Source organism: Erigeron canadensis, chromosome 1 (assembly GCF_010389155.1).
Source record: "Erigeron canadensis isolate Cc75 chromosome 1, C_canadensis_v1, whole genome shotgun sequence".
Lineage (NCBI taxonomy): Eukaryota > Viridiplantae > Streptophyta > Magnoliopsida > Asterales > Asteraceae > Erigeron > Erigeron canadensis.
In genome coordinates this window covers 34,527,653-34,548,923 of record NC_057761.1, presented here as the reverse complement: position 1 = coordinate 34,548,923, position 21,271 = coordinate 34,527,653, and the positions used below count along the sequence as shown (strand labels likewise).

General features: G+C 34.2%; 3 protein-coding genes and 1 pseudogene across 6 annotated transcripts; 2 read left to right on the top strand and 2 right to left on the bottom strand.

The window, feature by feature from the left end:
- Positions 1 to 1,768: 1,768 nt before the first annotated feature.
- On the top strand, positions 1,769 to 4,113 carry LOC122584235. Of its 4 annotated transcripts, none has more exons than XM_043756456.1 (4): positions 1,769 to 2,085; positions 2,169 to 2,243; positions 2,820 to 2,905; positions 3,919 to 4,113. In XM_043756456.1, the coding sequence occupies exons 1-3, from the start codon at positions 1,918 to 1,920 to the stop codon at positions 2,871 to 2,873; spliced, it is 297 nt and encodes a 98-aa protein (XP_043612391.1). In that variant the 5' UTR covers positions 1,769 to 1,917; the 3' UTR covers positions 2,874 to 2,905; positions 3,919 to 4,113. The 4 variants fall into 4 exon arrangements, with proteins under 4 accessions (XP_043612391.1, XP_043612396.1, XP_043612403.1 ...); XM_043756461.1 differs by having other exon boundaries at positions 3,906 to 4,113; XM_043756468.1 differs by lacking the exon at positions 3,919 to 4,113 and adding an exon at positions 3,237 to 3,510.
- A 971-nt stretch (positions 4,114 to 5,084) lies between these two features.
- LOC122607586 (germacrene A synthase short form-like) lies at positions 5,085 to 7,691 on the bottom strand. Its single transcript, XM_043780597.1, has 7 exons — positions 7,459 to 7,691; positions 7,085 to 7,355; positions 6,595 to 6,970; positions 6,247 to 6,465; positions 6,011 to 6,149; positions 5,642 to 5,890; positions 5,085 to 5,524 (listed from the first exon to the last, which is right to left on the bottom strand). Exons 1-7 carry the CDS (start codon positions 7,588 to 7,590, stop codon positions 5,231 to 5,233), a joined length of 1,680 nt encoding a protein of 559 aa, XP_043636532.1. The 5' UTR covers positions 7,591 to 7,691; the 3' UTR covers positions 5,085 to 5,230.
- A 3,390-nt stretch (positions 7,692 to 11,081) lies between these two features.
- Positions 11,082 to 13,553, bottom strand: LOC122607613 (annotated as a pseudogene).
- Positions 13,554 to 20,320: 6,767 nt separating this feature from the next.
- On the top strand, positions 20,321 to 20,947 carry LOC122590802 (secreted RxLR effector protein 161-like). The gene has a single exon (XM_043762973.1). It carries the CDS (start codon positions 20,321 to 20,323, stop codon positions 20,945 to 20,947), a length of 627 nt encoding a protein of 208 aa, XP_043618908.1.
- Positions 20,948 to 21,271: the final 324 nt, after the last annotated feature.

The following is a 21,271-nucleotide window of genomic DNA, read 5'->3' as shown; positions in this document are numbered from 1 at the left end:
TATTAAACTAGGGCCGAGTTGAAATTAAAGATCAGACACTTCAACCTTGGACCCGACTCCGGTCAACCCGAGTTGACCAAACTAATACATGGGTTGACGACTTCGCGGATCAATCAATAACTTATTTTAATTTTCAAATAAAAATATTAAATCAATCTTTTTTTTGTGTGGAGACATTTAAATAACCACTATTGTTAGTAAGGCTGTCAATAGGTTTGGGTTGGTGGGTAAAAAACCTGTGACCCTGATCCAACCCACTAAAAATTTCAAGTTAGAAATTTCAACTCTTACCTACAACATGTCAACCCAAACCAGCCATCAACTTGAAATAATTTGGTTTGGCGGGTTAGTAGGTTGAGTTTTGGGTTGTCGGGTCAAATAGGTCGGTGGGTTGACGGGTTGGCGACTTAATTTCACGTCAAATAGGTTATATGAGTAGGGTAGGTGGATTGATTTCAGGTCAAATGGGTGGATGGGTCGACCTGTTAAAAAATATTATATAAACTTAAAAATATTTTCAGGTTCGATGGTTGACATGTTAACCTAATAGGTCAACTGTAACCTAACCGAAAAAATAAGAGTGAGTTGGCGGTTTGGGATTTCACAACCCTAACTGTGTTGTTTTCGGGCCGGTTCCAGTCTTGGTTTTGGGTTGAGTCGAGTATTGACAGACGTAATTGTTATGGCTGTCAATCAGATTGATCTGTATCGAGTTGGCTTTGGATCAAGTGGGTTGACAAGTCAAATAGGTTATTTTCGGGTAACCCGGTCACCGACCGAGTATTAATCTAGTTTATATTAGTACATGACATTAATTATTTACATGGTGTTATTTTCTTTGATATTGTTACGAGCATAAAGGCCTCACATGGGGGCTTAGGCATTGGACGAAGTGGACGACCGAACGAGGTCCGATTTTTTAGGGGGCCCGACATTTTAATTTTTTATCTATATATATAAAAAAATATATGTTGTTAACTGAGCCCATAAATTCTCAGAGACGGCACTGAGGCCTCATGTATTGTCGTGGGTTTTTGGTGGGTTTTTGATGAAGTGTTTTTTAACGGTAAATTAAGCTCAACAACATAGTTCTTTGTATACCTAATTTCAATTCTAAAATGAAACACATGCTGTGAAAATCTTTAACTTTATTCGTGAGAGAATATTACTCATATCAAAATTTGAACCTAAAATCTCCTAATCTCATGTTCTACCATATACCAATCATTGTCAAAGTATACATTTTAGTTGTAAAAAGAAAGTTCTAATTTTTGTACATCACGCTTTTGGTCTGGGTGAAGTCTTTGCATTTATCCGCATTTATTTTAATTTTTATTAAGGAAAAGAAAAGAATTGTTTGCTTTTTGTGTGTGGCCCGAAAGGAAAAAAAGCTTGTTTGTGTTTAACTCCAAAGGAAGAAAAGAAAGCCCGACGATTGAGCTTGAGAATCTCTACCCATTTAAAAGAAAAAGTCGACTAATTGTGATGTTGGGCACAAAATAGGCCAAAACATTATATGTTACATATGAAAATGATAAATTAACTTAATTTATATGTTTAAAATCAATCTAACTTTAAAAAATTGAAAATTGGTAAGTGAATCTAACTATTATTTTTTTAGTATTATCTATTAATTTTTTTACATGTGATTGATTTTTATAGATATAAATTAGATTGAAATTTTTAAAATGAGTTCTTCTTTATAAGTTGAGGTTATAGATATAGATTATAAATTATTCAATAATAAATATATATTTGAAGTGAAGAGTCCGAACAACACGAGACAACTTGGAAAAAACACCGACCCGACGAAAAATCAATTCCTGCAAGAAATGCTTTTTTAAATAAAAAAATTATTCAAAAGGGGAAAAAACCCTAATTTGAAATAAATCTTAAAACCCTAATTAATCAGTGAGAATGGCAAGTAGTGGGTGGAAAAAATCAATCGGAAATGTACGATCAGTATTCGGAAATGCAATGGGCGGCCTCCGTGGCGGATCCAATCTGGCCTCTTGGGTGGTCGCCGGAACCCTAGCTTACTTTTTATGGGTCAAACCTTCACAAGACCTTAAAAAAGAACAACAAGTATTAATTCATTCATTTATTTCATTTCATTCTGTTAATTTTATTACAATAACTATATTATATTGATTATGTATTTATTTTAGGAGAAAGCTGCACTGGCTGCTGCCTCTGATCGTTATCGATATGTCGAGAAAGTAAAACCGGTCCCCGATCTTCAGGTTCGATACTTTTTAAATACTTATTTGTTCATGAATTCTGTTTTGAGATAGATATATTTGTTATACTTATCACTTGTGGAAAATTATGGTGATGTTGTTTTGAGGGTGGGTGTGAAAATGCGATTGTGCAGGGCATCGAATAGAGTTTAAGTAGAAAGTTATACATGTTTGCAGTTAGTGTCTTCATTTTTTGGCTTACTGTGAAATACTGTCGTCTTTGAGGGTGTGTGAGAAATGAAACTGTACAGAGCTATCAAATTGTTTAAAAGAGCCAAAGTGGTTTATTTCTTGTATGGCAGAAATACTGTCGTCTTTGAGGGTGTGTGACAAGTGTGACCGTACAGGCCATCAAAATGTTACATAGAGCCAAAATAGCGTATTTTTTTATGGCAAAATACTATTGGCTTTGTAGGGTGTGTGAGAAGTGCTACTGTACAGGGCTTCCAAAAGCTTAGAGACAGTATGTAGGCTTTTTTGTTGATAAAGTTGTCGTTTGGTTTTTACGACTTGAATTGTGGTCAACTATAATGTGATAACAGGATATGGGATTAACAGAGCTTGTTTTTGATCTTGTAGGAAACTGGGCTTATATATGGGAACAAAAATAAAACAAATGATCCTGAAAAGTGATGGGAGTGTTTTTGCCGAGGGTGGAATTTAAGGTAATTTTGTTATGTTTACAGTCGAAGGGTTCGATGTAGTATTCAGTGATCGTGAAACTTTTGGTGGTATGTTAAGAATTATACGGGCAAAAGAGATATAGTTTATTCAGTTTTTTTGCAGAGGACTTCTGCGTTGTAATAATGTCCATGTAAACGTTCATGAGGGCCAAGTTAATATATGCCAAATCATATATGTTCAGTTTTACTCACTTATTCAATGTCTAATCTACCATGTTGGTGTAACTTGATTAAGAAATCAATCCGAAATGGGTTGTGTATTTGATTTTTTTTTATGCTTTTAATAATTTGTCGATTAGTTTTGTTCTTGTAGGTATTTAGTGTTGATAAAATTCTGCTAATCATAGATGGTCACAGTAATTCACAAGCTGCTTGATGCAATGATGCCTAACACTCTTTCCATGTTTAATGTGATAACAAGGTGGTAAACATGATGAGAAGTTCCATTGTCTTTGTTGAGTCTTGTTTCATTACTTTTGGTGTCTCTGATATTTTTGTTATGTTCGTCCTGTTTGCTGTTTGTGGTTTCTAACTGACTATTGATTTCTTAAGAAGCCTTGGAGAATGAACTATATAGTTTATATGAACTATTGATTCAGGAATGAATCACTCTTTTTACTCCCTCATTGCATACTACTAAGTGGGTTAAGTAATCGAAATTATATGAAGCACGGTCATGCATGACCTGATTCCTGTCTGACTATATAAAAAATGGTTTTTTTCTTTAACTAAACGTTTTTATCCTCTATATATCTTCCTTCATGTCTGCTCTGTTGAAGTGATTCAATTGACTCTGTTTCCTTAGCATACAAAGATTCTGCTTGTTTCGTTTGCTTGCCATAGTTAAGTACTCCATATATTCGATTGGTCATGGTGTGGCTTTGTGAGATTAACAAACCCAGGGGTGAAGCTCTTTCCGTAACAAATTATCTTTGGTGAAATCTATATGCCTTCAGAAAGTTTATGATTTAATTTTGTGAAGTTAACGGAAACAGGGACGAAAATTGTACAACAAGGATGATTTGGGCAGAAAGTTATTGGCATGGATGAAAAGGGCGATTCTGGCTGGACACAGGAACATTTTTTTTTTACTTCACCCAAGGATATACTGTAAATAGCAAGTATTCATTGCTAAGCGCACATTTTTAAGATAAATTCATGAATCTAGTCTTTTGTGTTTCTCTTCGATCTTTTGGCTCTTCCTATGATCCTATCCTCTCGTGGCATGATAAAAACATTACCAACAAATTGATCACTCAAATTGTACACATGTAATTTCTATTTCAACTTCATACTAATTTATTTGCAACTACATGTATTTACTAAAAAGAGCTAAAGCATGTGAGTTGTATTTGGAAAGATAAAAAGAAAAAAAGACGACGAAGATAAATAAGCCAGCTGCCATAATAGAAAATAAGAAGCCATAGTGGAAAAATGAGTGTGGGCCTTTTTAGGTGATATCTGACCTCGAATGGAAAAACAAAAACACATTATAATATTAATTAATGGTTTGATATTTTGTATTCTCGACAGATAGGTATAAACACTTTATCCTTTTACGACTTTTACATCTTCCTGGCCGGAGGTCTTTATGGAAACAGTCTCTCTACCTTTGGGTAAAGGCAAAACTGTGTACAGCTCACCTCCCCCATACCCCTTTCAAGGATTATGTACAGTAATTGTTATCAAATGGGAATCAGCTAGCCAGAGTGCCAAGCTGACTAGAATCATGATTATTTATTATAATTCAATGGTTAAAATTCCTACAACTTGAACAGAGAACTTGAAGAAATCTTCATCCTTAAAACTTTATATCTATATGCTAGCTAGGCCTTACCAGCTGGCCTACAACAACATAGGATGAAAACATGGCATTACAAAAGTGTGACTTACAAAAGTGTGACTTGAAGTCTTGAACATAGAATGAAAACATGGCAATACAAAAGTGACTTAATTTTTCACCATAAATCATTTTAAAATATCCTCTTTACATTACTTGCGATATCTATTTAATTTTAACTTCATCAGTAATTTATTTGCAACTTCATGTATATAACTCAAAATATACATGTATCCTACATATTAATAAAACATCATAAAGTAATGGATATAAACGATATAAATGATGCTTCATTAGTTATTAACAACGTACAACTATAAATTGCATAATCTGAATCATATCATTAATTAAATCAAACTCATAATAATATTTCGTACAAGGTATCTTATTCAATCCTTTACTGGCAAACGCCTTATAAACGAAATCGAAATAATAAAAAAAAAATGGATCAGATGGTTTGATTACGATTACACGGGCACAGAAGCCTCGAATAAGAGACTAATGTAGTCTTTCAAAGTCAAGTCTGAGAAGGTGAACCCATCATTAAACCTATAGGCCACATAAATCACCCGTGAAAGATTAAGGATTGGATAGAGCAATTCCATTGACACTTTAGTTGGCTTTAGACATCCCTCGTTGATGTCTTTCCATGCATTGTCAATCATTTCCTTGAGTTCTTTGACAGCTACATCTTCGGTCACCCTAAAAGTCCTCATATATGCATCTATACCCGTAGCTCTATGTTCTCTTTCACGCTCAAACTGCATTTCATTAAAGATAATCCATCATATCATTAGATGATTATTGTTTCTAGTATTGAAAATCTGAATTTACTATGAATAAATATGAAGTAACATCAAAATATGTTAGTTTAGTACCTCAAAGCTTACAACATCATTATGGAGTCTTGCAATTAGTTCTGAGGCTTCAAGAATTTTTTGATGACTTTCATACCATGCTAAAGCTTCTTCATCAACAATTTTGCCCATGCCTATCAAACAAGATTTTGCAAGAAGATTGTAGGTAGAAGTTACCAATCCATTCTCATAGTATTCTTGAAATGATGGTACAGTTCCACTATGTCTCCACTCGGCTTCCCTAAGATAACTCCTAGCTAGATCCTGAAACTGATTGTTATGAACGAAGTTTAGTTAGTTAATCATCAAGTCAAAATTATATTAGATGTAGAGTTAACAATATTGGACTCATATATTTTATATATATATAAACTTATAAAGAAATCATACTGCTTTTTTTGAAGCATGGACCACATTTTCTCTTCCTTCTTTAGCAAGCTGTTTCTCCCATTCAGCATACTCATTGAGCAGAATTTGGTAAAATGGTTTAATATATTCTGGAAGTTGCTCCATAGAGCTAATTTCCCACCTGAAAATGTCATTATGTTAGATTAACTAACCCATATGATATATAACATGTACATGCAAAAGGGAAGATTTAACAAATGTTAGGCATTTTCAATTACCTGCTTATGGCATCAGTAAGAAGTCGGAGCTCTTCAATAGTTGCATATGCATCGAACGTATCATCTAACACCAACACTAGCTGTGCAATTTTTGTAGTTATGAATCTGGCTTCAACGTGACGAGGCTCTAAGAATACGGCTAACACCCATAGGTACAATTCCGGCATTTTATCTCTTGTATATGTAGCTATCGTTTGGAAATTCATGTCCTTAGACCACCTATCAAACAAGAGTTATTGTTAATTAATTTATATATAGCTTCACATCAGTATTTAAATTTTAAGTGAAATGTAAACCTCATGTTGATAAATGTTAAATATTAACGCATCTATGCATTGGTGAACTTACTTTGTGAGTATAGACAATTCCTCCTTTTGCATCAGTTGAAAGTAAATGAAATGTGCTTTTGCAAGCTTCGGCAGTGGATCGTATTTTGAACATTCTTCTTCAAAGTTGGAGAAATACAGCCTTGCCTCTACAATCGGCAATCCTCGTTGAGAAGCGAATTTCAGCCCTTGTGTCACCTGTTTTGCGAGAGTCCCTTCAAGTGTACCCACCACGCTCTTTAAATGCGATTCTGTGAATGCCAAGGCCTCATCCAAAATGGATTCGCCCCGTATTCCTAAATGTGTGCATTCATAAAAGCACAACATGCCCTTCACATCGGTTCTAATGTGTTCCTTGAATTTTCCGGTGCTAAAATCCTTGAATTTGTTAAACACATCTGCATGTAATCAAAGCATATATATGTAAAAATTATCATTTGTATATACACAAACTAAATAAATAGTGTTTAAAATTATGATTATGAATGGGGTATCACCATATAATGCCTTACCACAAGATAGTTTGTGTCCATATTGTCTAAATACAAGAAAGTTCACTGAAGTTGTGTAGAGGTCAAATTCATTATACTCTTCCATATTAAGCTCCTTGAAAAGCTTTTCAAGTTGAATCTCGATATCTTTGATGAAAAGATAGCTTAAACCAAGACGAGACACGCAGTTGATCAAACATAGTTTCTCATTTGAGTCCATGTTTGAATCAACGATTAATCTTTGTATCTCATCAGTTGGTTCTTTCATGGCTGCAACATAATCATCCAATTCCTGGAAATCAATGAAAACAAAAACATGTGTAAGTCCTTGATAAAACAAAAGGGAAAACACGTACTATAGCATGCATTCGGGTGCACCATATATGGTGGCTTACCAAGTTGTCGAGGTTGAAAGATAGGAAACGATCACCCCATAAAGAAGGAGGAAAGTTAGCAATAGGACGCACAATGCTGGTTTTGGTGTTTCCTTGGACAGTAGAAATGTTGGTGTCAACCATGGCCGCCATTGATCTTAAATCAAAATATGAAGTATGTTAAAGTCTTGAAGGTTTGATTGTTTGAGACTATATAAGTTGTTAAAATGAGTATGTGAAGATTACTTGTTATGTTGTGGCTATTTATATATACACTTATTTTCGAAGTTACGCAATCAATATTTCTTTTTGGCCGCCATATGCATGCATTTGAGAATGCCATCCATTTAAGACTAGTAAATTTATATTTTGCCAAAAGGCCGTTTAAGACTTGGTGTCTATCAACTTGGTGCACGTAGCCAAAATTTCTTGTTAGGGGGCTATACTATTCAAAAGTACCCATAATATATAACTTGGTGGATTATTACAACTAAGAGCTAATTAATCGGAACAGTTTAGCAAAGTGTAGTACTAATACTTTGTCTGTGATCGATAAATGACATGGTATTCAAAGTTAATTATTTTATGATTGCACTTTGAATGGTTAAACAGTAAATGTCATAAAATGGGAAATGGAGGGAGGCTGGGTAAGAAAATCTTTTATAGCACGTTGTTGACTATACGTCAAACTTGTAACGAAAAACATGGTTGACTAGGGAGGGCTGGTTGTGGGTACCAAGCACCTTGTTCCACGCCTATCAACCGTAGGATATTTACAATTTTTCATATTCATTAATTATTAAGTGATCACTAAAGTTTCTTCACATTCATTAATTATTAAGTGATCACTAAAATTTCTTCAAAGCCAAATAGCCTAGTAGTTACGAAGATATATAGCTGTTAGACTCTTACGAGTCATAAGTGGATTTTTACGAGTCAAAGTTAATTTAGACTGAAAACGAAGCGACTTGTTGTGTGACTCTTTTTTCTCCTGACTCTTACGAGTCGATGCGTGAATTTGTAACGAGTCAATACGAGTTACAAACTTATGATTGTTGTAGTTTGATAATATGGTTATATATTATATATCATATTTATGGTTACATAATTTTGTATGTTATATATGTATTTTTGATTATTTTAGTACGAATTTTAAGATAAACAATAAATTTATGACTTAAAAGTATCAAATATATGATATTTTGGTAATGTATTATGATAATCAACTTACAATTAGTTTATAAATACGTCATATATATATATATACAATATTATGTAGTATATACAAATGTTCGGGCTCTTACGAGTTGAGTCAAGAGTCAAAAATCAAGTTTTCCAGTCGAGTCAAAAGTTACGAGTTGACAACTATAGTTACGAGATCCTTTCCTTGAATGTCGAAGCGTTGTAAATTTTTTAGTGCTTCATATAGCCTACTCGGTTAATAAGTCCCAATGTTTTGTTGTAATTTTTCGATACCTTATCAAAATGTTCTTTTATATAAAAATAGAAAATGTTAATGACAGATTTAAGCTTTGTCACTAGTATCATATGCATAAAAAATTAGTACTTTATACATAAAAGTCATCCCTTGAATTTTTACATGACAAATTACAAATTTTAATGCACTCAAATAATACATACTATTATTAACATAACCCATAAAATAAAATATAGCTGTTCAAAAAAGTATATACATATATATGTACATTTTAATAAAACTTCCAAAAGATAGGATATGATTTTATTTTTCTTCATGATTATCAACGATCTTTTACTTTTGCTTTTCAAAGTCGATTTTGTATCACGATTATGACACCCGATAACATGGATACTATATAAACCGGTAAATTATGTGTCATTATATGTTTTGTATTATTGAGGTTTTGTTAACTCATGCTCTACAAGTTAGTGTATGAACTCAATATAATATATAATAGAAATTGAAAATTATGTATTTTTGCATGATTTATCTTAAGAAAAATGTTTGGGCTTCACTTAATGTACATAAAAACATTGTACATTTTCACATTAAAAGTTCACCCTTTAAATTTTATGATAAGTATACATGCAATATTTAATGCACCTTAACGAAAGTTCTTAAGACTTCGTTTAACAAAACCCTTTATCTTAAAATGATATATATTTGATCGAATATATAATTATAAATTACATTTTTACATTGAATTAACTGCTTTGTTTAAAAACTTGGAATTTATTGAATATGCAATAATTTTAAGTTCATTGTACTGTCGGAGTATGAGTGTCGGCTATAGTGGATTGAAACCACAAAGTAAAATAGAAGGAAATAAATAAATAAATAATAAAGCCATCAAATATTAATAAATAAGAAGGAAAAAAAAAAAAAGTCGCGCTTGGAATGGAATCGGGTAAATAAATATTGTAAACATGCTGCCCAATTTGCTTCATTTTTGACCAACTTAACAAAGGAAGTAGCAGCGTTGCTTCCGATAAATTTCCGACCCACGGACTCACAGGGCAAAGAAGTAAGGCTGCTTATTTATTAACGACGAGTACAATATCTATAAACCTTCATAAAAGAAATATTATTCATTTATGATATTATTTAATTATATTTTCTGTATATAAACTTACAAGTAGTCTAAATTATACTCACAGATTAACTACATTTAATAGAAATGTTCATAAACATTAAATCAAACTTTTAAATTTTCTTAAATATCATATTGATCGATATCATATTTTAATAGCTATTTTATTTATAATTTATTATTATTATCTATATTTCTGTATTTAATAAAGCAAATAACTTTTTTTCTTAAACTTTCGCGGCTTTTGAAAGACCAAAAATACCTCTTTTATATATCTATTCAATAATTTAAAACATTTTCACCAAATAAACTTATAATACACTTAATAAAATAATTTACAATATACATCCTTTAACCTTTAAAATAACTACACAATCACATTTAATATCAATATTTTTTATATTTACCACCACCGCCGCCTCTATTGCTGTGCCCCCACCACCGTCAACGCTACCACTGCCGACACAACCACTGCTACATGTAGCAACCACCTCCGCCACATGACGTGGCCATCATTTCCCCCACAGTATTTTGATTATTATTATTAGAAACTATCTAAAATATGATAATCTAAGTTATGATTAATTTCAAAAACATAGTAAAACATTAATATAAGTTATTACTATTTACCAGTAGTTATTTTTTTTGAACGATATTAGTTTAGTTTATATTAGTAAGGATTATAAAGTTACTGTAGTATTTTTTGGTTGCATGAAGATATCTTATTCAATCCTTAATTTATTTAAAAAAATCTACAAATAAGAGAATAATATATTCTTTCGGGTAGAAGAGAAGTTTAAATCCGTTTAACAAAGCCGTGATTATCATAAAATGATGGAGAGAGTATAGTTACTGTATAAATGATGATGCTCAACCAATTATATATTAACGTACGTACAATAAAGTGAATGTAATATTCATCTTATCATTGCGTAGAAAGAAATCTTATATGATGATGCTTAACCAATTATATTCATCTTATCATTGAGAATAGATTGGTGACTTCTACGTACAATAAAGTGAATGTAATTTTCATCTACAATTATATGATGATGCTTAACCAATTATATATTGCGTAGAAAGAAATCGATCTTATTCAATCTTTTATTGGAAGACTTATATCAAAAACGACATTACAGGACGGTTGGATGGTTACATATATGATCGATTACACAGGGACGGATTCCTCGAATAAGAGAGTAATATAGTCTTTCAAGGTCAGGTCCGAGAAGGTGAACCCATCATTGAACCTGTAGGCCACATAGATCACCCGTGTAAGATTAACGATCGGATAAAGCAACTCCATGGACACTTTGGTTGGCTTTAGACATCCCTCGTTGATGTCTTTCCATGCATTGTCAATCATTTCCTTGAGTTCTTTGATAGCTACATCTTCTGTCACTCCAAAGTCTTTATATATGCATCTATTCCCGTCGCTCTATGTTCTCTTTCACGCTCAAACTGCATTTCATTAAAGATAATCCATCAAGTTCTTGTTGTGACATGATCATTACTATTAACAAACACAAATAATTAACTACTGTACAAAATATATGTAAGTTAATTAGTACCTCAAAGCTCACGACATCATTATGGAGTCCTGCAATTAGTTCCGAAGCTTCAAGCATTTTTGGATGACTATCATACCAAGCCAGAACCTCTTCATTCACAATCTCGCCCATGCCTATCAAACAAGATTTTGCAAGAAGGTTGTATGTAGAAGTTGCCAATCTATTCTCATAGTACTCTTGAAATGATGGTACAGTTCCACTATGTCTCCACTCGGCCTCTCTAAGATAGCCTCTAGTTAGATCCTGAAACTGGTTGTTATAAAAAAAAAAGTTTAGTTAGTTATTAAGTTAAACATTAGATCGATATGATGTAGTAGGAGTTTACACTATTGGAGTTATATATAGAGAAATCATACTGCTTTTTTTGAAGCATGAACCACATTTTGCCTTCCTTCTTTGGCAAGTTGTTTCTCCCATTCAGCATACTCATTAAGGATAATTTGATAAAATGGTTGAATATATTCCGGAAGTTGCTCCATACAGCTAATTTCCCACCTGGAATTAACCGATACATGTTACATATATATTTGCTTAAACACACATGATATATAACTTGTATATGCAAAATAGATCGAGATGGTCAAAATAAGAGATTTAATTACCTGTTTATGGCATCAGTTAAAAGTCGAAGCTCCTCAATAGTTGCGTATGCATCAAATGTGTCATCCATCACCAACACTAGTTGCGCAATTTTGGTAGTCATGAATCTGGCTTCAACGTGACGAGGCTCCAAGAATACCGCTAACACCCATAGGTACAATTCTGGCATTTTATTTCTTGTATATGTAGCTATTGAATCGAAATTCATGTCCTTCGACCATCTAAATTAAAAGACAAGATTTATTAGTAAAGATATTTCATGATATTTGAAATTTTCAATATCATTAATTATTGGTAGACTTAATTACTTTGTGAGTTTTGAGAGTTCCTCCTTTTGCATCAGTTGAAAGTAACTGAAATGTGCTTTTGCAAGCTTGGGCAGCGGATCGTATTTTGAACATTCTTCTTCAAAGTTGGAGAAATACAGCCTTGCCTCTACAATCGGCAATCCTCGTTGACAAGGGAATTTAAGCCCTTGTGTCACCTGTTTTGCGAGAGTCCCTTCAAGTGTACCCACCACGCTCTTTAAATGCGATTCTGTGAATGCCAAGGCCTCATCCAAAATGGATTCGCCCCGTATTCCTAAATGTGTGCATTCATAAAAGCACAACATCCCCTTCACATCGGTTTTAATGTGTTCTTGAAATTTTCCGGTGCTAAAATCCTTGAACTTGTTAAACACATCTGCATGTGACAAAGCATATATATGTAAACAACTAGCAATGCTATGTATATATAAACTAAATATGAGTGTTCAATTTAAAATTAATTTGCTTCAAATAAATTATGATAAATTTATATGCATGTGTAACACCATAAGTAGTCTCTTACCACAAGATAGTTTGTATCCGTATTGTCTAAAAACAAGAAAGTTCACCGAAGTTGTATAGAGATCAAATTCATTATATTCTTCCATATTAAGCTCCTTGAAAAGTTTCTCGAGTTGACACTCGATATCTTTGATGAAAAGATAGCTTAAACCAAGACGAGACACGCAGTTGATCAAACGTAGTTTCTCATTTGAGTCCATATTTGGAGCAACGATTAATTTTTGTATCTCATCAGTTGGTTCTTTCATGGCTGCAACGTAGTCATCCAATTCCTGAAAATCAATGGAAACAACCACATCAGTATATAGCTAAAGGCAAAAGTAGAAAATGTCTAGAAGATGGTGGCGTACCAAGTTGTCGACGTCGAAAGACAGGAATCGATCGCCCCATAGGGAAGGAGGGAAGTTAGCAATAGGACGCACAATGCTGGTTTTGGCCGCCATTGATCTTGAATCAAAATATAAAGTGTTAAAGGCTTGAAGGTTTAATTGCTTAAGACTGAGTTTTGTTGAAGTGAATGTGTGAGGAATTCCTTAATATGTTGTGGCTATTTATAGCATCCATACACACTTTCAAAGTTACGTAATCGATATTTCTTTTTGGCCTAGTTTTAAGAATATTATAATATTATCCATTTGAGACTTAGTTTATAATTTGTTGAAGAAGCCATTTAAGACTTATAGTCCAAAATGAATTTGAGAATACTATCCATTTGCCACCTAGTTTTGTTGGCTAATTGTTTTGCGGGTATTATATATATATATACACACTAGGTTTTTGACCCACGTGATGCGCGAACTGTATAAAAAACTATATAATACACTTTATATATGAAGAAACGATAGCGAACATATTTCATTAGAATTACGTGATGTGAACTATATAAATAGTTTAATAACATATAAATATATGGTTGAACAGAAATGGATTCAACCAAAAGCTTGACAAAATATGAACTTAAAGAGATAGAATGACTTAAGCTATTAGGCTATACTTTAAATTATCATTAAGAATTTAGTAATATGTTTTTCTTCTAGTAATTCTAGTAATTTGCCTTTTGTTGCCACTAAATGATCTACATCTAGAACATGTATCATGTAGTCGTCTTGTTACAACAGAACTCAAAGACATACAATTTGATCCTTAATGTAGAGTGACAATTCCACTACATTTCTCTACAAAAAAGTTAAAAGTCACATGAAAAATTACAATTGGTTGGATATATAATTCAAAGAGGATAATTTGACTATGCCTTATGTGTTGAATGTTCTTCTTAACATCCAAAAAGTAAAACAGTTATATTCATTTGAAGGTGTTGCTGCGATTTTTATAAATGGATTATCAATACCATGGTGGTTTTAATTTTTGTTTAATCTAATTGACTAATCCAGAAGAGGTAGAATGTGCCGTTCCAAAAGAGAAAGAAAAAGAAAATTAGATTTCTACAATATATTTATTTATTAATTAATTAATATATATAAGTTCATTTTTTTTTCTAAATATATAGTTTATTTTTAAAAAAAATATGGAGTTGACACATAGGATAAAATCCTATGTGACATTTTTTCAATATAGTTTTAGATTGTAAGAGGGCTTTAAAAAGCTTGATTAACTACTTTTTTATAAGAGTTATCGATATAATATGGTGCGCAACTCCATGGACACTTTGGTTAACTACTTTAAAAATATGGAGGTGAACCCATCATTGAACCTGTAGGCCACATAGATCACCCGTATAAGATTAACGATCGGATAAAGCAACTCCATGGACACTTTTTTAAAGTACACTGAAATTAATATTTATATAAAGTTAATTTTATATGTTTCATTACTTAGTTTTCGTATTGATTAAATTGTGATATTGGTCATAAGGATTTAATATACTTAAATTCCAACTGTTAGTTTTGATTAATATATTTTAAGACAAACCGTCCATTGGACGGGCCTGTGCATTAATTATATATATCTTATGCATATACGTATAGAAAAAATAATATACAAAAAGAGTAGAAAAGAGTGGCGGGTAAAATATCTCCAAAGAAAATATGGTGCGACGAATGGACTACTTAACTTTTTTAGTAGTCAATCATCATTCTCTGTCGAATAGAAATATGGTTGTATCCTTAATCTAATGGGCTAGCTGGTGGCTTTCTTTGACTACATGCATGTCAAATAAATACAAAGTTTGCTGGGAGTGTGTAACAAAGTAAGAAAAGTCAATTTAATAAATAATGTTTCCCTCTTTGTACAATTGTACATGCTAACGATCAAAAATTTGAAGAATAAGCCTAACCAAAGCACGTACGTGAGTTATTTGAAAAAGAAACAACCAAAATTATTATTAAATACGCATGATGATATCTTATTCGATCCCTTTTTAGAAATATTTTTACAAATAAAAGAATAAATATATAGTAATTGATAGAACAAAGTGGTAATTATTATGAAAAATTAAAACTATTTGATCATGGCTTATGAAATGAAATTATGATTACACAATGATGGAAACCTCAAATAAGTTGAAAGTAGTTAATATGGAAATAGTTTTGATGGTTCGGGTCTTCAAAAACACTCAAAATCGCTCGATATATATATATATATATATATGTAAATTTGTATATATAATACGAAATATAATGAGAGAAGAAAATAAGAATTGTTTTCCATAAGAGACATTTGCACTTAATGATGTGCAAAAACTGTTTTTTTTTTAATCAAAAACTAAACCCGACTTGATTTCAACCTGGTCTCAACCCGATCTAAAAACCCAAGACCCAAACCGGTTTCAACCCGCTGGGTTGGGTCAAACTCTGTTGTTGACCAGTTTTAGGTTCTCGTTCCAGCCTTGTTTTTTTCCTACATGCTTACATGCATTCATTCAATAGAAGGAAATGTTTTATACCAGTATATATTTAAAACTTACACCATTTCATGTGTGCACAACTCTTATTCTAAATAACCGGAACGCTATTAACATAATCTTTTACCCGACCAATGTATGCTAAATCTTCCTTGAGATTTCATTACTCCACGTTCATCTCTAAACTCAATTAAACTCACATGCTAATAGATTGAACATACTATATAAAGTAACCTACTAAATTACCCAAAAACAAACTTACTAACATACTGAAGGCTAAAAATGACCCATTGACCCCGAAACTAAGATTAACCCATCAGTTTCAAAGTCTTTTTTCAAAATTAAGTTGAACTTGGGTAGGCTTCAAAAAAACTGATCGATAAGTTAGCGTTACCAGAAGTCCAGAATAGGACCAAATTTGTAAGTAGGAGTGAGGAGTGTGGGTGATGTGGCTGATATGCCACGTAATGAGTAATGTTTGATTTAATCAAATAAGTTCCTGCGTGTATGGTAACATCCTTGACCGATTATTTTGGTGGAATATGGACGTTGGAAGAGTGGGTCGAGATACTAGGCACGTGGGATTATGGAGCAGATTTTTAGGATAGTAGTTGTTTTGTTTTATCTATTTAAAGTTCATTGTTTTAGTTAATTCCTTAATTCGTCGACAAAGTCTTTTCTCTCTATTTCACTTTAAAGTTGTCAGTTTGTGAGTCTTTCAATAATAAGAGAAAAGCTTTGAGTTTCTTTCGATTTACTACTTTTACCTTTGTTATTTTATGTATGTTTTTGTTCTAAATATCCAACATTTTGGTATCTAGAGCCAGGTTCCTGATTCATAATCTCCTGTATGCCCAAGTATCCCAAATTCACTACCATGTCTATAGTTACTGGTTCATCAAACCCACCAAAAGAAAACACCCTACCCTTTCAAGTTCCTGTACTCACCTCTACAAACTACACTACGTGGTCGATCAAAATGGAGGCAATTCTTGATGCTCAAGGCTTATGGGAAGCTGTTGAGACAAGCGAAGACACCGTCGTTGATGTGAAGAAAAGCAAGACTGCCCGTGCCTTCATTTTTCAAGCGATTCCAGAAGAGGTTCTTTTGCAAGTAGCGAAGAAGAAAACCGCAGCAGAGGTTTGGGAGTCGTTAAAGACGCGGTATGTTGGGGCTGAACGTGTGAAAAAGGCCCGATTACACACGTTGAAAAGTGAGTTTGAGTCGCTCTGTATGAAAGACGGGGATACCATTGATGAGTGTGCCGGAAAGCTGTCAAGTATGATTTCAAAATACAACAGCGTGGGTGCGGTGTTGAGTGATGAAGAGTTGGTGCGGAAATTGTTTGATACGGTGACTGAAAAATTCATTCATCTTGTAGCGTCGATGGAGCAATATTCAGAACTAGAAGAAATGCCGTTTGATGAGGCCATCGGGAGACTTAAAGCGTATGAGGATCGATTAAAGCTTCGTCAATCTGGTGCGGAAGCGACTTTATTGTTTTCAAAAACTGAGACGAACAATAAAGTCGGTGGTAGAGGTGGATCAAGAGGCATGGGTAATGGAGGTGATCGGGTGGTAAACAAGGATCGAAAGGAAGAGGTCGTGGAAGAGGACGAGTTCGGTCATTAGGGGAGACTAGCCGTGGTCAAAAGTCCCGAGACAAGTAGGGTGTAAGATGCTATAATTGCCAATTATTTGGTCATTATGCATATGAATGTAGAAACGAAAAAAAACAGGGGGATGAAGTTCACCTGGCAAAGAAAGAAGATGATGAGCCTACATTGTTGCTTTGTGTATGTGATAAAAAGGATGAAGACGTGGTTCTCTTGAATGAAGAGAAGGTTTTTCCTGCTGTTCATGAAGTCTGGAATGATGCAAATCAAGGTTTGTGGTACCTTGACAATGGTGCTAGCAATCACATGACTGGGAGAAAAGATGTGTTTGCTGAGTTGAACGAGAGCATAAGAGGAAAGGTGTGGTTTGATGATGACTCGAGAGTAGACATCAAAGGCAAAGGAACAGTAATATTTCAATGCAAAAATGGTGATCAACTTACCATTAATAATGTCTACTACATTCCCGCACTTAAAACCAACATCTTAAGCCTTGGTCAACTTACTGAAGTGGGGTATGATGCTAACTTGCACCGGGAGCATCTCCGACTTTATGATAAAAGAGGTCGGCTGGCTATGAAGGTTGAAAGAAATCAGAATCGTATGTACAAGATTCTGTTGATGACAACCAAACCCATTTGCTTGTCCACGGTTTTAGACGATGACACGTGGAAATGGCATGCACGTCTGGGGCATGTAAATTTCTTTGATCTTGAGTTAATGTCAAAGAAAAATTATGCAGTGGGTTTACCAAAGTTGTTGCATGAGAAGCAGCTATGTGAAGGCTGTTTAGTAGCCAAGCAATCGAGACAACCATTTCCACAAGAAGCCCAATGGAGAGCTTCAAAGCCATTAGAGTTGGTGCATGTTGATTTATGTGGAGCTATTACACCAAAGACACATGGAGGTAACCTTTATTTTCTATTGGTTGTAGATGATTTCACTAGATACATGTGGGTATATTTCCTGAAATTCAAAGACACTGCATTGGCACACTTTAAATCTTTTAAAGCAAAAGTAGAAAAAGAAAGCAGATTTAAAGTAAAAACTTTAAGAACTGATCGTGGTGGTGAATTTAATTCACTAGCGTTTGATGCATATTGTAAAACCGAAGGAATCAAGCATCAAACCACTGCACCCTACACCCCTCAGCAAAACGGGGTTGTAGAACGCAGGAATAGAACGATTCTAAACACCACACGATCACTCTTAAAAACTATGAATATGCCTGATGAGTTCTGGGGAGAGGCTGTTCGCCATGCAGTTTATATACTGAATAGGTTACCAACAAAAGCTGTGAAAAATGTGACACCTTTTGAGGCTTGGAAGAGTAGAAAACCAAACTTAAAATATCTTCGGGTGTTTGGGTGTTTAGCATTTGTCAAGAACATGAAAGGGCATTTGACTAAATTAGAAGATAGAGGTAAAATGATGGTGTATCTGGGAACCGAACCAGGTAGTAAAGCCTTTAGGCTTTGTGACCCTATAAAAAATTGCATTACTGTGTCACGTGATGTAAAGTTTATTGAAAGAAAAGGTTGGAGTTGGAATATGGGTCATGAAATGGGTAAAGAAAATATCATTGGAATTGACAAGCTACTTTCACATGATTTGTCAGATCATGAAAGAAGATATGTGGATAATGTTAATGAAAAAATGGTGAGTCCCACATGTAGTAGAGGAGGCGTGGCTTTCTCTAATGCCAAAAATGAAGAGTCTGATTTTTGCAATACATAAGCAAAATTGTCAAATACTCTTGACATTAACGAGCAACCTATTCAAAGTTATCAGCCTTTGACCAAAATTTATAACAAGACACTGCCTCTTTCACAAGAAAAAGTAAAAGTCCTGTATGAACAAGAGGGCTTGTTACTTGTAGAAGATGAACCAGATTCAGTTCAAGTGGCTATGAAGAGCAAAGAATGGCAACTTGCAATGGAAAGTGAACTTGCCTCCATTGAGAAGAATAAAACATGGCATTTAACTCAGGAGCCTAAAGATAAAAAGGTGATCGGGTTAAAATGGTTGTTCAAGTTGAAAAAGGATGCCAAAGGAAACATCACCAAACATAAAGCCAGGTTAGTGGCAAAAGGCTATGCTCAAGATAAAGGGGTTGATTACGAAGAGGTATTTGCACCGGTTGCAAGAATGGAAAGCATTCGACTCATCCTTGCATTGGCAGCTTCGAAACGTTGGCGTGTGCATCATCTTGATATCAAGTCTGCGTTTTTGAATGGCGATTTACATGAAGATGTGTCTGTACGACAACCAGAAGGTTTTGAAGTAAAAGGCAAGGAAGGTTGGGTGTATAAGTTGAAAAAGGCGCTTTATGGGCTTAAACAAGCGCCTAGAATGTGGAACTCGAAGCTAGATGAGACGCTAAAAGAATTCGGGTTGGTCAAGTGTGTGCATGAACCTGCTGTTTATACCATCAAACGAGGTGACTTAATACTCGTTGTTGGTGTCTACGTTGACGATCTTATAGTGACCGGGTCAAGAGAGAAAGACGTGATCAAGTTTAAAGAGTTGATGAAAACTCAGTTTGAGATGAGTGATCTGGGTTTACTCAACTACTATCTGGACATTGAAGTTGAGCAAGGTGATGGGTTCATTACGTTGAAGCAAACAGCGTATGCAAAGAAAATCTTGATGTTCACTGAAATGGATAAGTCTAACTCAACCAGTTATCCCATGGAACCGAAACTGCAGCTGACCAAAGATGAAGATGGAGCATGTGTTGATGCAACGTTCTACTGAAGTGTGATTGGCAGCTTGAGGTACTTACTACATACTCGTCCTGATCTCAATTATAGTGTCGGTGTAGTTAGTCGATATATGGAGAAGCCAAAAGAAAGTCATTTAGTGGCCATGAAGCATATTTTGAGGTATTTGAAAGGTACTGTTGATTTGGGTTTGAAGTATGACGCAGGGGGAGATTGCAATGTGATTGGTTTCTGTGATAGTAGTCATGGTGATGATAAAGAAGGCAGAAAAGGAACGACAGGTCTGATCTTTTATTACTCGGGTAGTGTTATCACATGGTTGTCCCAGAAACAACGCACTGTTGCTTTTTCTTCCTGTGAAGCCGATTTCATAGCAGCTTCTTCGGCTGCATGTCAAGCATTGTGGCTGCGGAGTTTGGTTAGTGAAATCAGGGGGTTAATGCCGAGGCGTGTTAAGCTATTTGTTGATAATGAGGCTGCGATCGCGTTAATGAAAAATCCGGTTTTTCATGGTCGTAGTAAGCATATTGATACTCGTTATCATTTTATTCGAGATTGTGTTGAAGATGGCTCGATTGAGGTTGAACATGTTAGCGGGAAGCTCCAGAAAGCTGATGGTTTCACCAAAGCTTTACCGAGGATGAAGTTTGCGGAGTGGAAGCTCATGATCGGGATGTTTGATCACCCACATCAGGGGGAGTGTGTGGGTGATGTGGCTGATATGCCACGTAATGAGTAATGTTTGATTTAATCAAATAAGTTCCTGCGTGTATGGTAACATCCTTGACCGATTATTTTGGTGGAATATGGACGTTGGAAGAGTGGGTCGAGATACTAGGCACGTGGGATTGTGGAGCAGATTTTTAGGATAGCAGTTGTTTTGTTTTATCTATTTAAAGTTCATTGTTTTAGTTAATTCCTCAATTTGTCGACAAAGTCTTTTCTCTCTATTTCACTTTAAAGTTGTCAGTTTGTGAGTCTTTCAATAATAAGAGAAAAGCTTTGAGTTTCTTTCGATTTACTACTGTTACCTTTGTTATTTTATGTGTGTTTTTGTTCTAAA

Bases quoted from the DNA above. Each gene is read 5' to 3' on its own strand.
- LOC122584235 (XM_043756456.1), top strand. From the start codon at position 1,918: ATGGCAAGTAGTGGGTGGAAAAAATCAATCGGAAATGTACGATCAGTA. The intron at 2,086-2,168 runs GTATTAATTCAT...TATTTATTTTAG, and splicing joins ACCTTAAAAAAGAACAACAA to GAGAAAGCTGCACTGGCTGC. The intron at 2,244-2,819 runs GTTCGATACTTT...TTGATCTTGTAG, and splicing joins AACCGGTCCCCGATCTTCAG to GAAACTGGGCTTATATATGG.
- LOC122607586 (XM_043780597.1), bottom strand. From the start codon at position 7,590: ATGGCGGCCATGGTTGACACCAACATTTCTACTGTCCAAGGAAACACC. The intron at 6,971-7,084 runs GTAAGGCATTAT...GATTACATGCAG, and splicing joins TGGACACAAACTATCTTGTG to ATGTGTTTAACAAATTCAAG. The intron at 5,525-5,641 runs GTACTAAACTAA...AATGAAATGCAG, and splicing joins ATGATGTTGTAAGCTTTGAG to TTTGAGCGTGAAAGAGAACA.
- LOC122590802 (XM_043762973.1), top strand. From the start codon at position 20,321: ATGGAGAAGCCAAAAGAAAGTCATTTAGTGGCCATGAAGCATATTTTG.